The sequence below is a fragment of the Vanessa tameamea genome, chromosome 8 (genome assembly GCF_037043105.1).
Source record: "Vanessa tameamea isolate UH-Manoa-2023 chromosome 8, ilVanTame1 primary haplotype, whole genome shotgun sequence".
In the NCBI taxonomy this organism is placed as follows: Eukaryota; Metazoa; Arthropoda; class Insecta; order Lepidoptera; family Nymphalidae; genus Vanessa; species Vanessa tameamea.
In genome coordinates, this window is record NC_087316.1 from 12,646,094 (window position 1) to 12,662,382 (window position 16,289).

The window sequence follows — 16,289 nt, forward strand, 5'->3', positions numbered from 1 at the left end:
TCGTTGACAGTCGAGATTATAACAAAATGTTCTGGGGAATTAGTCCAGCGCTTGACTTACAATCGGAATATATTAAATATGGCGACGAAAGTGCTTACGAGCTTAATTTTCTTATCATCGGAGGTTGTGATGCAAGACACCTCATCAAGACCTTGGCTCAAGCGTATCGTCAAACGAGGCGGTACATGAATTTGTTCGTAGTGGACGGCTGCCCGGAGCTTATTGCTCGACAGATTCTCCTTCTGTCTCTAGCATTAGAGAAAACGACTCGATGTGGACTCTTAGAAAAAACAAGACGATTTCTGGAGGTGCAAGGAAATCTGCTTCTCCGACCGCCAACGTCAAGGTACATAACTGCCAAAGCTCGTCAATTAGTAGGCATGATAACTAATCCGGAGTACATGAGCTGTCTGCTACCGTGTATATCTGTCGACCAAACTAAATACCGCGAGAGAGACTACATAGAGAACCTTTTAAATTTTTGGACTACAGGAAACACGAATCAGTTTAATGCTAATGAATTATGGGAGCATCGTATCCGGCAAAGTCTCGGTGTTAGATACGATAGTAGAATGGGTATTTACGATTGGGATTATCATATGCGGATGAAAGAAGTAGCCAGTCAAATATGTTTCCAAGAATATAAACATTTCAGAGAACACGGCGTCGCGTTTACATGGTTGGAGACTGAAGTGTGCCGACCCAACGTATCTTTAGCCGCTGGTGTTTACAAATGTGGTGATCGATACCTCCATCGGGGTTATCTCGGGGATATGGTAACTTCGCCGTATATTGCGTACGGACTCGATTGTGAAGACAAAGACATGTTGAAATCATCTCGTGGTGTTAATTACAAACGAGCCACTGATATATCTGAGCGAAACGTTATGAGAATGCTGTACGAACTCGAGAATCGTACACCATTTGATGCAAAGGCATTAAATATAGACAGCCAACAGAATTTAGGTATGACTGTTTTGAGCCAATTAGACGCAAAGATTTCTGAGACTGGTTTTGAGACGCCTTTACTTTTACGTGAAGATAGAGATACTTACATAAACGTTGACTATGGGAAAGTGCATTTCCTTTCGCTGTCCGCGTTAGATCATTATCCTCACAAGCCACAATTCCAGGGTCTGTTCCACGGGGTGTTTGTTGGGCACAATATGCTTCCGCGCGTGAAGCCCAGCGTCTGGTCGATGGCGCGAGATGATGCTATAGTTATAATGGAGTCTCGGAAGTATTTAGTAGAATTGAAGAGAGAGGATGTAAAGGCGTATGGAGGTCAGATTGAGCAAGCTGCTACAACAGCTCAATGTGATAAGATCAGCCCGTTCAATCCTGAGGCGGATGACTTCGCAAGGTTTGTAATAAGGAGGAAGAGCGAAAGTACTGATATTGTTATTTAAAATACTAAAGTTATCAATTGATGTTTTACTTATCTTCTACTAGAGCAATGTTATTAGTAGAAACTTTGTATTGATAATAGAATAATTATTACTTTAGTTTTTCCTAATTAATCGTCCCATCTTTGAATGGAATATTAAAAAAAAATACTTTAAAAATTATATTTATAATATGGTGTATTTATAATTTAAAATATTACAAACTATTTCCAGCAGGAAACATCTTACTGATTCCTCTGTTTGTTCTTGTATATATATTTTTTTATTTATTTTGATGATAAAAAATGTTATACGGACTACTTCAAAAGTTATTTGTTCTTCGAATATTTATTAGTCAATAATGATGATAAATTTATTTATTTTATATTATTTGTATAAACATTTTTTTGTGAGTCAATTAAGATAAATTAAATATTACATTTATATTCTGTAACAGCCTTTAGTAGTAGGGAAAGTATATTTAATTTATTTATATTTCTACTAGTACCTACTAGTACATTCAATGTTGGAATTCACCTTGTCTTTTATATATTTGAAATTAATACAAGTCAATATTTGTTGAAAAGTTTAAGTGTACTATTAAATAACCTATGAAAGAAGGCGTTTGAAATTATTATATATATTTTTTTCTATTAATCCTTAATTAATTAATCTTAAAATTAATCTTTTAATTTTTATACACAAGTGGAATTAAATAATCTTAATAAAATTAAGTTATTTATGATGATCACTTACTATCACGTGGTCTGTCTGTTCGTCGTCTGCCTTTTGAAAAGAAATAAAAAAAGAAAATATTTTTTTATCACCTTTATACAGAAATTGCCAGTGTCAAATAGGAACTGCAGCTTACATATTCAACAATAAAACACTTATTATAGGAGAATTTTGTATACACATTCCTAATTCAATGAGTTAAAGTAGGAATACCCGTATTATTAGGGTCAGTATCAATATTTAATATATTTATTTATAAGATTTAAAAATAAATTAATAGAAATATAATATTCACTTGTTAGGGTTTTATGCGAGCCCGTCTGGATAGGTAACACACTTATCAGATATTCTACCGCCAAATAGTAGTACTCAGTATTGTTGTGTTCTGATTTGAGGGGTGAGTGAACCAGTGTAACTAATGGCAGAAGGCACATAACATCTTAGTTCCCAAGGCTGTTGGTTCCTTGGCGGTAGAAAGAATGGTTAAAAAAAATTAAAGCATTATTTCTACGGGTGGGAGTGACCACTTACCGTCATTTGGCACATTTGCTCGTCATTTGTTATGAAGCTTGAATTCCAAGGACACAGGCATTTTTTTATGCCTAACAGCTGTCTACCAACCACAAACGCGAGGGAAGCCGCGAGCGACAGTTAGTTCTTTATATTTTATTACATTTAATGAAATTCGCAATTGTTTGTGTCACATCTTAATTAATTAATTAACATAACTCATGGGAAGGGCGTCAATAAAACGGCTGAGAAAATTGTGTTCATCTATTTTCTTTCATTAATAATATGTTACATTCATTTAGTAAATTATATAGCAAATATATTTACAAGGACAAAAACAAACTGAAAAATTTTAACGTCTTAACGTTTTTCTCCGCTAAAATTCGTCATTTATTTTCACATAATATCACTTAAATTAACAATACAAACAGTAGTTCGGTAGTGATAGTGCTTACAAATAGTCGCCATTATTTATCTTCGCCCAAATAATAATAACAAACTTTGACAATCAAGTGCCGCTTTGGTTGGGGATCTGAAATCACTCACAGGACAATCTTTCTCATAAACATTAATTGAAACCGTAATTAGCGCAGAAGTCTAACTAAGTGATCGCTGTTCTAAGAGTCAATTTAATATCTTATTATATTTAATAAGCAATTCTTGTATACATAAAATGAATTCGTGTATTCCGAAAACGGCTCTAACGATTGGGCTCAAATTTTATATGTAGATTTTAAGTTTAATTAAATGCGTGTTTTTTTTTCTGAAAAAACACAACTTTCCACATAATAATAATAAATAAGGTGCGATACTACATTTTTTTAAAGAACGTTTTATGTAAACTTAACGAATTACAAAATATCTATATGTTGTACAGATAATAAATCGTAATGAATGAAAATAGGAACTTCAATGATATAAACTTGTCTATGTTTTACAATGTATTAATAAATTAATATTACTAAACTATGTACTATAATACTATAGTATAATTTAAAACAATTACAATTATGTTTTAATAGGTTCGATAAAAACATTTCAATTGAATTCAAATCCTTTATAATAAAATTTAAATAACATTATACAATCTAACAATTGTTTTACTGTCTAAAATATTTACATAAAACAATTTCTTTGGCACTTCTACAATGACAGATAAAAAAAGTTATGAAAAAGTCGATCGCACAGATAAAAAATGATGAAATTTGCAGGACACCAGAGCACTACCGTGAGCAATGACCGTGTATGGCGCCGTCAATTGACGTATTAGGCCTGCGCGGTACACGAATGCGCGGGAAATTCACTCTTACGTTTAAATTACGATTTTAAGACTAATAATTGAAATTTTATTAAAAATATAACGATAAAAAAGGAAAATGATACTGGTTTCGTATCCTCAAGATTTGGTTCAAGTATTGTATGACAATTCACAGTCAATTATTGCCATACGCTGGATCATGAGAGGGCTATGCTATGCTTTCCCGCGCATGTATGTTTGGATATAAAACGCGCGCGCACGCGACGCCTCCTGGGATTGACACTCGCTTGCGCGAACGAGACGACGGTCCACTAACGCGTACATTTTACAGACACAACACGCACCGACGATTCACATTAGCTTCATAAAAAAGTGAATTATGAAGCTGCCGATCTCTCTGTTCTTCATGAATTCCGCAATACACATGACGTTCACGCTGTGTCAGTGGGATAACAAAACGCTTGTCGCGGTGCGAAGGACACTCGGGCCACGACCACACATTTCAACAATATCAGTAAACATTACACATATATCCTTATACGCCACGATCGTACAATTTGCATTTTAAAGCAAATGCAAAGGAAACATACTTAAATACTAGTTTTGAAATATTCTTTAATAGACTAAGAAATGGCAGTAAAATATTTTCCTTAAGAAAAATCACGAGTTATAAATGTGCCTATTGTGAGCTATTTTATATAATCAGGTGTGCTGCTGTATAGAGACACTATTTACAACGATTTTTCTACGTAATTTATGAAGCGATGCTGTTTATTGTGCGATAAAATAATTAAACGTACTTATTCTATACCCTATACTAATATTCAACATTGTTATTCCTACGAATTGATACATACATTTTACAGCCTACTGGTTATATCATTCAATATTTTGAGTCTGTGGCGGTCGCCTCCGCACCGGTCGCGAGTGTCGTACCCAGTACAGAGCATAAGTAACGAGACTACCCTGTACGCGTAATTAGTTACCTAGTTTACCTTATATAATATATTATAACGTTTATCTAAGAGATTAATTATGATGATCGCGGTCGTAGGGCCGCAGCTTGTGCAATGGCGATCGACATCGGCGTAGTTGCGCTTTTTTATCGATTAGAGTAATAACGCGGGTCAACGAACTTGGCGATTGATTAAAGTCGGCTTGCCACCGGTGTGACCGCTGGTTATTTAGTTGACTAGCGTTCGTAAAGCTCGCTGTGCCTATGTCGATCAACGTGGGCTAGATGAAGTATTTTTTTCTAGTCAATATTATATAACTTTAAGTTACTAGTTCCTATAATCGTGGCGGCGCCACCTAGCCTAGCGTAAACCCGAATGAAACCATAACTTTCTAAATTGTCATAATAAAATGAACGAAAACTGTAACATACAAGGACACTATCTCGATGAAATATTATGCTCGATAAAATCGTATGTTGACGTAATTTTTTCGCTAACTATGGTTACACCTTCCACGAGTGGATTCAACCGATAACATAGGTACTTACACGTTTTATATCAATAGTATATCTAAACTCTAAGCTATATCGTTTCTAATTCGACGCATTACATCCCATCGAAAGCAGTGTCCCCTTTCAACATACGTCTTTCACATCAGCGTAAATTCGTTTCGATAATTATACATACCATATATATATATATATATATATATCATGTATACATATATATACTTTGAATCCGAAATAACTTATATTCACATCAATGTAGATAACTATTTTAGAATATGTGTATTTTATGTATCTAAATACAAAAACATTATTAGATTACGGTTCGAGACCTCCGAGCGTAACGTCTTATATAAGTTCTCCAACGAAACTCGCATAAGAAACCGCTGTGTCGCACTCGCACAGATTGGTGTTACCGCTGTAATAACTAACCGAACGTGTGTCTGTGAAGTTGGGCGTTTCGGAGAGGTGATTCGGTGCGATGAGATCGTTTACTCTCCGGGGACGGTTGCGACGCCCGCCTTCCTACCGGCCTCCGGACACACGGTGACGAAACACGAAACGATCGCTCGAACGATGAATTCACAGATCGCACGTCTCGAGCTCGCGAACGGTGTCGAGCCGGCTCGATTAAAGCTTCGACGGATACTACGTCACCAGAATTTGTTAAACGCCTATCTAAGTGTAAGCCACTCGGCGGTCGCGTTCCGAGTTCGAGCGACCCGACGACAGCTGCTCGCGCGTCCCGGCGCGCGTCCCGCCGCGCGTCCCGACGCACGCCCGCCGTGCGTCCCGCCGCGTACCCCGACTTGTGTTCCGACGCGCGGCCGCCCGCCGCCGGCCCGGAACCCAGATAAGAGTATATAAAGCGTATTGATTTAAAACGAATATAAATATTTAAAAGAACGCGACCCGGCGACGGCGCGGATTGTGATTGACGATTTAACTCTTAAATAATCTAATTATTTCAGTCAAATCGTTAAAGTCGGTGCAATTAGATTCATTATTTACATTTGACTTTTAACGATTACGTATTCACATGTCCACTACGCGCGTCCTAGGGCTAGTGGTGGCGGGCAGGGGGTCAGTGCGTGTACTCGGGGAAGGCGGCCGGGCGCTCGCTGCCGGAGCTGGCCGGAGATCGCGGAGAGCCGAGCTGGGGGAGCGGGGAGGTCGGCGAGGGGAAGTAGTCGCGCTCCACCGGCACCGCCTCTTCACTCGCCCACCGGGCTAACTGTTGTTGAGCTTGAATAAATTCATCACTAGAAAATGATAGAGAAGAGGAACGGAGAGTCTAGGCGCGTCGCTGCGGCGGGCTCCCGAGTCTGTCCGACCGACTGGCGGGCGCTGCGTGCAGGGCCGACTAGTCGGTGATTCATTGGTTTTTAAATTTTAAAAATTTATGCCAATTTTTAATATTAATATTGTAATTAGTACAAAATTATCCAATTGTCCGTGTATTGAATTTGTGTAACAATTTACTGCCAATCAGAAAGTAATAAGGATTATGTCCTTTGATTTAGACCCTTGGAGCCCGCCCGTGACGTTTTCATGAGTGTTGTTAAGTGTGATGTCGCTGCAAATAAATATGGAAACAATAGAAATATAATTTTATTTGAATGTTTTTTAAATATTTGTGCATCTCTTCTGTCTCAGGCAATTAAACTGTTAAAGTTGCATATTAACAATATTATAATTTGCTATTGTAAAGCTTAGCTAGGTTACAAAAGTGTCAATTTGTTAGTGTTAACTTAATCTACAATCAACAGATCTAGCCCTCCTATATAAAAGTCTCACCTCTCGCTGTCGGGTGCATCGCGTAATCTTTCTGTATCCGCGGTTTCGTAGAGCGCGTCGTCATCCGGCGGGACACGGTGCGTCCCGTGCGCGACGACATGTCCCGGGTGCGCGCCATGCGTCCCGTGCGCCGGGTGCGTCCCGTGCGAGCTGTGCGGCGCATGTGCCAGAAGCGCCGGGGACGTGGCCGCGGGCGCCGCGAACATGGCGGGGTGGTGACGCGCGCTGCCGCGGAACCGCGGGTAGCCGAAGCGGGACTCCTCCTCGCCGGCACCGATGCGGCCGCGACAACGACTGCGGATTTATAATTTACTTATGATTGCAAAAACATATTAAGAAGACTTTTGTCGTTTTGGACATGAGTGAAATGAAAGTTTAAATAGACTGTTGCTAAAATGTAGTAGTATTTATTTTTATCGTTGCTGGCAACGTCAATATGACGTAGAAGTACACGAGACAGACGAAGTGTCAAAGTTCATGGAATATCGAAAAAAGATATATTACGAACGTGAACGAATAGACTTACATTTCGGATATCATCATGTCTGATAACGAGTTGATGCCTTACCCCCTCGATATATTTATATATGTAAATTAAGCTACTAGGTTTGAAATTAATTGACTTACGCTGGTACTTCTCCTTCAATTCGATAATGTCTATCGGCTTCCGTCTCCGACATTCTTATATCTTCCGATCCAGACGGGCTCATGTGTCTGCTGGAGTGATGTTCGAGCTGTCTGATCAAATCTTCTAAGTTCCTGATCCTTATCGGTCCGCATGGTGGTGCTTCGTCTTCTTCCTCTTCGCCTCGCTGTCTTCTCAAATCGGCTTCATGGATTTTCTCAGCGCTGGGTGCTCTTTCTCGCTTATATTCGTATTCCTGGAGAGCTCGCAGGTCTCCAGAGCCGACGGCAGCACCAGCACTTGCTCGCTGGGCGGCGGCTGTCTTTAACGCTACGATTATGTTTTCGTGATAGCCGTTCAAATCCTGTAATGAGCATACATTTTTATTTTTAGTGTTTAGTTAAGTGTTATTGTAGTTCTAGTATAGTTGAACATTATTGAATTTGTCACATAAATCATTGTTATCATCTTTACACATCATATTGTAGATAACTTGAGTTTTGGAAAAAGTAACTACCTTAAACTTGTACTCCATGTCTGCGACAGCCCCTGCTGGCTCCTGTCCGTCTGATTGTGATCCAGCTTCCAGCTGCTCGGACTGCGAGTCTTCCGCCCACTTGTCCTTACCATCCACTGCACCATATCCATGCTTCTTCAGAATACCCTTTTCTGGCAGTTTTGCCATTGAGTTGGAAGCTACGTCTATGAAGGCGATGTCTTCTTCGCCTGAAAAAAACACATTTATCTTATTTAGTTTTAAGATTGAAATTGCAGATAATCTGTTTTGTTTAGTGGTAGGGCTTTGAGCAAACCCGATGGAAGAAGTACCACTCATCATATACCGCAAAAAGCAATACTTAACATTGTTGTGTTCATTCGACATAACATTTTAGTTCCAAAGGCGTTGCCTATCAAAGACATGGTTGGCTTATGACTGATGCCATTTACCAATAGGTTCTACCCATCAATAAGTTCTACTCATTTTACATAAAAAAGTTATAATTGTTCATGTTCTAGCTTAGTACAATGATTTTAATTCTTAGTAATATAAATAATTACCAGAATGGGTCGGTTCGTCCTCACTACCGGAATGTACACGTTTCATTTGCTTATGGTCTCTGAAAAAAAAAACAATCTTCAATAATGTTTTCAAAATATATAAATAAATAAATTATCTGTAAGCAAAAATGATTTGCGCATGCCAATGGCTCCGATATGATTCAGCCAATATTATGATGGTAATAAAAACATATTGACGCGTGAAAAACTGAGTTAATTTGACAATGAAGAACTAACAATTAAACTTAATTAGTTTTCGTACGACTAATATTTTATAATATATTATTTTCACACAAGGACTAGCTAGGATATAAGCAACTAAATACAGTAACCTAAGGAGTTAAGGGAACTACGGCTTTGTTTCAATAAGATACATAAAATAAGAATAATTACAATAAATATTATCAGCCTAGACAGATAGACCCCATGAAGTTAGTACAAATTTTGCTTTTTGTGATTGGCAACTCACGGATATCTGCTAGTGTTGCCAGCTCCCGACATGTGATTCCCGTGTCTGAAGATCACGCGCTGGGAGTCTCCGCGGCTGAGAAATTTGGAATCTTTTAAATTTTGTTCCATTTTCGAATTTTTTAATTTCCAGGCCGTTACTGTTTACGTTTCGAATCGCTCCTTAAGATCTCCTCCGTAAGTTTACTGATTGGATTTGTCGTAATTACCTTTGATGAGTTTAGATATCTTGACAGCTACATTGGTAAATTGCGTTAGTCGTCTATTTCACATTGGATTTTCATCGTTTCTGGACGATTTTATGGTATGTTATCCAGTATAATTATAAATTCATAACATAAATGATACTATTGTCTACAATATATCTATCTATTCTATGTATTTAGTGCCTGTTAGAATCTATGTGCATATTTACCACCTTCACAATTCCAATTTAAATGATTTCTAAAAACAAATTATATTTAAAAAGCGTGTATTTTAACGCATGTGTGATTGTGCTCGGTCACACTGGAACACGCTACGTATGTTTCAACTGCTTCGAAGCATATTTGTACCAAAGCCGTATGCGATAAAAGCGAAAATCGTGTGAGAAAATTAGTATGAGCGGTGAGACTTTAAGCTTGAACGTACCTGAGGAGATTTCTGTTACACCAGTTCCGATAGGAAGAGGAAAGAGAAATTTAATTTCGAAAAATAATTAAGGATAATCGCAACGTGCTCTAGAATGTATGTATGTTCGATATTTAAAATCTATGAAATATCATTGAATCGCTATTTGTCCCGTATGCAGGGCCGGACCGTAAGTTTAGAGGGCCCTGGGCTAACACTACTCAGGGGCCACCTAAGATACATCTGATCGTCGACTTGAATTAAATTAATTGAATGGGTTTTATTAATTGCAGGACTCGCAGGGCTGCAAACCATACGATCTCTTTAATTTATTAAAGTTATGGCTTCTTTTGCATTATCGTCTATTTTTGACTTTGACTTGACTTAGTTGGGGCCCCCTTGTATCCACGGGGCCCTGGGATGAAGCACAAAAAGTCATATCGCACACTTATTCAAATACCGTCACTAAACGAAATTTAAGAAAATTTATATTCTAACACCATCTAATTGCTGAGAGCGGAATTTACATTTTGCTTCGATTATTGTGTCTTAATTCGCAGCCGTTGATCAAAAAAGCAGTAGTTGCGGATCGACACTAAACCACTCCTCTTCTCCGTCTATTCCTACAACGACAGTAAACGGATAAGTACATGTCGTTTATAAAATATAATTATTTTGAGTGTTAAACCGTCATTTTAAGTTTACTGTCAGCTTTCGACTCTCATGCTTCGGGAATCTTAGGATTGTTATAAGTAATAAAACGACATAATTAAGTATTGTACAGAATAATAGTCGCTACAAATTAAATATACAATTTTTCGAGTAAATAAATATTAATTTTTTTATATCAAAAACAGTTTTCTTAAAATCTTTGAATAGCTCTCCTGTAAAATTTGCTTTTTTATGACAGTGACGGCATCGGTTTAAACGTGCGATATGGTAGATCCGGCCCTGCCAGTATGCGTTCTTATAACATTCATTCGAGTTGAAACTTGTTTTTACAATGAAGTACAAGTATCTCATTGATAATAATTAGTAATTTTATCGGTATAATGACGTAAATCAACTTCAAAAGTATTTTGTATAAGTACATTTAAGAAGCTAAATAAGTATTATCAATATTTTTTGGAGTGTTACAAAATCGAATTATTTTCTTAATGCTTCGATTTTTAAAATAATAAAATATGTCAGAATTATAAAGTTATGATGAAATGACTTTTATAATATTGTTGCCAGTTGACAATAATCTAGAGCACGTTTTACTTTATAATAACTTAATGGGACCTAAATTATATTTAATACACAAAGTATACATAAAACACAGATCAAGAATTCAAGAAAAGGTATGGAAACAGTGTGAATATTAGATAATTAGAAAAATAGGTACAATCGAAAACATATACATAAAATTTTAAATTATAATTTATAAAATATATAAGATTTAAATGTACCTTAAAATCAGTATAGTCACATTCAAACTGATTAATAAATTCGCACAATGTAGGGGAGACTTCACAAAAACGGACATTGCGAGGAGTTTTTACCTAAAGGGTTACCTAATACTTACCTAAACGTGTTATTAAAGGCGTGCATCTTCCCACCGTCAAGCGATATGTCCTCTTGCGAATTATTCGATGTAGTGGAACCGGCTGCGAAGCTTTTTGCGATCGGTTTCTTCACGTACGGAGGGTCGTACTTCGGTAGCGTACTCTTTTTCCTGATGCAGGCGTGGCGTGGAAACGCACACTCAGATCAATCGATTAAGTTTAAAAAATCGAGTCATTCGATATTGCAACGGAATCGAGAACACCTCAGGGATCAATTTTGTTGTCGATGTTTTCGTTTCCGAATATAATTTTGACAGGTTGAATGGATGCTGACGATCATATATGTATATTTTCTTAATTTTTTTATACAATGCTTATTGGAACGCTAGCTAGTACGTTAATTTAATTTGAATATTAAAAAATACCGGTAATTCAAGTAACGAACTATCTTCGTTGCTCGTACGCACGAATACGACGCCTTGTCAGTTTCCATTCATGACCTTTAATTTTGGAATTACTATCAATGTCAAAGTGATAGATTGGGAATGATAACAATATTCAATTAATGGGCATTTAAATCCCAAATCTAATTCGACTTTTCAATTAATCCAATTAGAATTTAAAGACTGGTGCTTTTGGATATCACAATTAAAACAAATTTAATTCTGAATTAATTTTTGAATAAAACTTCAATTTTTCGTTTCATTCCTCATGGGAATTGATGTTCATGGAAACATAATCAAAATCGATCTTAGCTTAAGTGATAAGGCTCTTTCCAGTAAAAATGATAGTTTAAAATGAATTTGTAATGTCAAAGCTCACGGCGTCCGAGAAGAGAAATGTTTAACAAAAGTAAAATCAGCTACAAATCGAAAAGATCTTTACAAGCTCGGCTTTATTTGTATTTTTAATGGAAAGATAATAAATTACTTAAATATAACATTAGGCGTTTCTAACTAGATAGACAGCTGCTTGAAAGAAGAATCCGTGCATCGCACATTCGCTTTTCGTGCAAAAGTTTATAGATAATTTAGTGATAGTGAAATGATCAGTGATATCAGAGTCGAGCGTGCTATATCTTCGCATGAGGTTCGAGTCGATCGGTCATACATCGATTGTAACGCGAGAATGAAAACACTACGTCAATTGATAAACATAATAATCGTAACGGCTACGATGCGCTCATCGTACGCGACACAACGCGGGAAGATATAGCCGCGATCGCGCCGTCGGGCAGCAGTCCGCGGCGCCCGGCGACACGGTCTCCGACCAAGAAAGGAAACGAAAACGAGTCACAGTTCACATAAGCCAATGCATACATCCAAGAGCCCAGAATTTTAAGGGTTTGAATCGAGGTGTCGCTCGAGTACAACGTGGAAAGCCTCGTCGGCATGCAGCGAGGCGGCCGGACGGCGACGCCTCGCGGGGCGAAGGCGCGTGCGGGCGCGGGCCGGGCGCCGCGGGCCGGCCGCCGGCGCGAGCACAGAGCCACAGAACCACAGATCAAATGCAGTTGGGGCGCCTGACCCGCCAGCTAGCTCTACGACGACAACGTAAACGACATAAAAAATCTTCAAATAATCAAAAAACGAAAAACCAATCGTCGACTTTAAAAACGTAAACACCAACGCTAACGTCTAAAATAAACATACAAGTATACGAAGGTGACGATTTAAATTTCTCCTTAAAGACTACCTTTGGTCTGTTTTCTGCTCACTAACCTTAGGCACAGGGAGAAGTTTTTGTGTACTACGACTGACCTGTAGCAGAGAGCGCTCAGGGCAAATACTATGAATACCCCCCCTACCACAGACATGAGCACCGCCACGAGGAATACCGTGTTCGAGCCGTGGTAGTTCTCTGCGCCCAAAGAGAAGGGTAAGTCACGCGCGGGCCGGCACGCTCGTCGTCGTCCTGCCACGTGGTGCGTAACACATTCCGCATTACGCGCTACGCGGCGGGACGGCGAGGATACGCGAGCGGCGCCGGCGGGACCCGTGGCCGGCAAGACAGACACGACACGACACTGCAGGCACAGGCAACGGACACAGTGCGACAACACCGAGCTACCCGCTGTTACCTGAAGCAGTACGCCATCCAGGCGAAACCCACGAACACGGACAGCACGACCGCGAGTAATAATAACACCATGTTCACGGTGCTCATCTTATTGCCCTCGATCTCACCTGGAAGAGAGGGGTCCCGCGCGTTAGTGCGCCGGCGCCGCCCGCGCTTGTATCCACGCCTCTCCGAGCATTGCTCCCCGGGACATTTATCCGTTCAAGAATATCTTTTCCCAATTTTACTTACACTCAAACTTTTACGTTAAAAAGAATTTAATCCAGACTCAGTTAGTATTCAGAGCCTTTAGTTATTTTTAATGTATGAAAGTATATTTTCCGGTCCCCCCTATCGAAGAGCAGTGCTCGGATTTGTTCGGCCAATTTTACAAAGTTATACATCAATAGCAAAGGGAAATAGGAGGGATACATTGACAGAGGTAAGAAGGCACCTGAAATCATAAATCAGCGAAACATGTTAGTAATCACCAGTAAAATAAACTGTAAGAAAGAAAGCAATAGAATTATAAATTAAACAAACCATAGTACATCCACATCACAATAAAATAAATGACACATTAATCAAGCAAGAAAAATAACGTTAGAGGCACAAAAAAATCGTTCAGAAGTACATACATATTTTATGATTTTTATTTTGAATATTAATCACGAAGCCGCAGACAAACATACATACATATGTTTTGATAAAAAATAATTGAGCTTGTAAGATTAATAATATCAATTATATTTTTTATAAAATTTAGTACATGTAAGATTGACTACATAGATCCACAACATTTAAGTCTTTGAAAAGTAATTATGATATAGTATTCGTATTGATATAGAAAACATAGCTATCAAGTGGTACCGAGAGCGACGGTGACTCTGTAAGTACTAGGGAGACAACTACTAAAGATACACTTCATCACCCTTAGCCCAAGTGACCGTGTCTTTAAAAGGTTAGTACATTATTTATTATAGTGTAAATAAACAAGGCTTTGTTGTGTATGAAAATTAGGTTATGCCATAACCTAAAAACTTTATCATTTGAAACATTTCATTTACGCCGCAGTTAGTTCATATATCGCTAAATAAATTTGTTTAAAGACTAGAACATAGACATTACATGCGGGAAATTGCGAGCGATTCTCGCTAAATCGTAGCGACTCCAGACGGATTTCGCTTCAGTCTGACCAGTCTTTCAAGGTATTTGTGATTTAATAATTGTATCATAGCAAGGTCATTCTACGGCCTTGAATATATCATATTTACAGTTCATTGAACTATCTGGTACTGGTTTTGACTCACCATACGGCGTTTCCTTCTTTGTCATGTTGTAAGCCGCTTTGGTAGCGTTGTCTGGAACGTAGGGCGTCGGCGACGGCGGCAGGGCGTCCGGCTGCGAGCAGTCCGGTCCAGTCCATCCTCGGTTACACACGCACTTGTTTGCATTGGAACAAGTCTGAAAAAATAAATACATTTATAAGTAATTATTATATCTTATTTTTTTTATTTCATATTGCACAAACATGAGTTTTTAAGATATTAAACGCTGTATCTTCGCCAACTCGTAAGAAAACAACTTCTTTGAAAACAAACTTGGAATTCGATGAGGGTTTATAATTGTTATAATATTTAAATAATACACGAAGATAAAATAGTGTACCTACTGTGAGTTTTTAACATTTTATTTAAAATTAGTTGTCACCCGCGGTTTCGCTCCAGTTTAGGGATATGCCTATATATAGTCTATATGTTTCTTTGCAGTTCAACCTTGATTCACATTTAATTAGATCAAATATAGTAATCAATGGTTTGGCTGTAAGAGAGTAGCAGACAGACAGACAGACAGACAGACAAACATATATTACATTAATATACATGTTTTCGATCTGATCTATTAGAAGTATATCTTCGGGGTTTTGATAATTAGAATTATTGTTGTTGTTGTAAATGTTTAACTTAATACACTAGCTTGATTTTATCAAAATAAAACTCTGTAATTTACTTGGTAGTAGGGCTTTGTACGAGCCCTTCTGGGTAGGTACCAACCAAACACATCATACATTTTACCGCCCAGCAAGCAATACTTTGTATTGTTTTGTTCCGGTTTGTAGGGTGAGTGAGCCAGTGTATGATGATACCAAGATGTATGGAATCACTAACGGTGACAATGTCTATGGGCAAGGGTGACCGCTTATCATCAAGTGACACATTTGCCTACCTACCTATAACATGAAAAGTACCGTCATGTCGCATTTAAAATAATATATATTTTACTATATTATACATCTTTTACATAAGAAGCGAAAATACGCAAAATAAGTGAAATAAAACAGTCAAGATTAGTTTCGTTTCAAATTTGCGAGTGACTAAATAGCGTTAAATCAAAATCAGACGTCAAAACAGAAGTTGTTGAAGGATGAATTACTCTGTGAAACTTTTCGAATCCTGTGTATTATAAATAACGAACTCAATGTTGACTTCGTATATAAAGTTTTGTTGGCATAGACTGTTTAGATTTCCACAGTTATTGATAAAAAGGCCTTGTTTAACTTTAGAGGTGAAAGGAAAATGTGAACAATTCAATATATTCATTGAGATTGGTTTGAAGGATTTTCATTTGAAACTAATCATAATTTGATTATTCATTAGTAAAATACGAATTAATAAAGTTTTTAAATATCAAGTAAATTTTGAAAAATTAGTCGATGTGGCAGTTCTGTTTTCATACATTTTGTATTTTCATGTGCTTAAATTGTGTTTGTAATTAT

The 16,289-nt window shown here is 37.8% G+C and overlaps 2 protein-coding genes across 11 annotated transcripts in view; one reads left to right on the forward strand and one right to left on the reverse strand.

The window, feature by feature from the left end:
• LOC113404760 (dynein axonemal assembly factor 3) lies at nt 1-1,456 on the forward strand. Its single transcript, XM_026645764.2, has one exon. It carries the CDS (start codon nt 27-29, stop codon nt 1,407-1,409), a length of 1,383 nt encoding a protein of 460 aa, XP_026501549.2. The 5' UTR covers nt 1-26; the 3' UTR covers nt 1,410-1,456.
• Nucleotides 1,457-6,130: 4,674 nt separating this feature from the next.
• The window catches only part of Mmd (mind-meld), a 497,564-nt gene continuing 487,405 nt past the window's right edge, over nt 6,131-16,289 (reverse strand). For 3 of the 10 annotated variants that reach the window (XM_026645747.2, XM_026645745.2, XM_064215711.1), the window contains 9 exons: nt 14,824-14,977; nt 13,177-13,315; nt 11,476-11,625; nt 9,301-9,375; nt 8,832-8,890; nt 8,290-8,498; nt 7,775-8,136; nt 7,148-7,441; nt 6,132-6,612 (listed from right to left, as the gene is read on the reverse strand). In XM_026645747.2, the coding sequence (XP_026501532.1) occupies nt 6,435-6,612; nt 7,148-7,441; nt 7,775-8,136; nt 8,290-8,498; nt 8,832-8,890; nt 9,301-9,375; nt 11,476-11,625; nt 13,177-13,315; nt 14,824-14,977 (1,620 nt within the window). In that variant the 3' untranslated portion in view covers nt 6,132-6,434. Of the gene's footprint in view, nt 6,613-7,147; nt 7,442-7,774; nt 8,137-8,289; nt 8,499-8,831; nt 8,891-9,300; nt 9,376-9,929; nt 9,942-11,475; nt 11,626-13,176; nt 13,316-13,535; nt 13,642-14,823; nt 14,978-16,289 lie in introns of all 10 variants that reach the window. The other 7 variants (XM_026645749.2, XM_064215709.1, XM_026645746.2 and 4 more) reach the window with 7 other exon arrangements.

What these genes read in the sequence shown, in the direction of transcription:
- LOC113404760 (XM_026645764.2), top strand. Translation starts at nt 27, where the DNA reads ATGTTCTGGGGAATTAGTCCAGCGCTTGACTTACAATCGGAATATATT.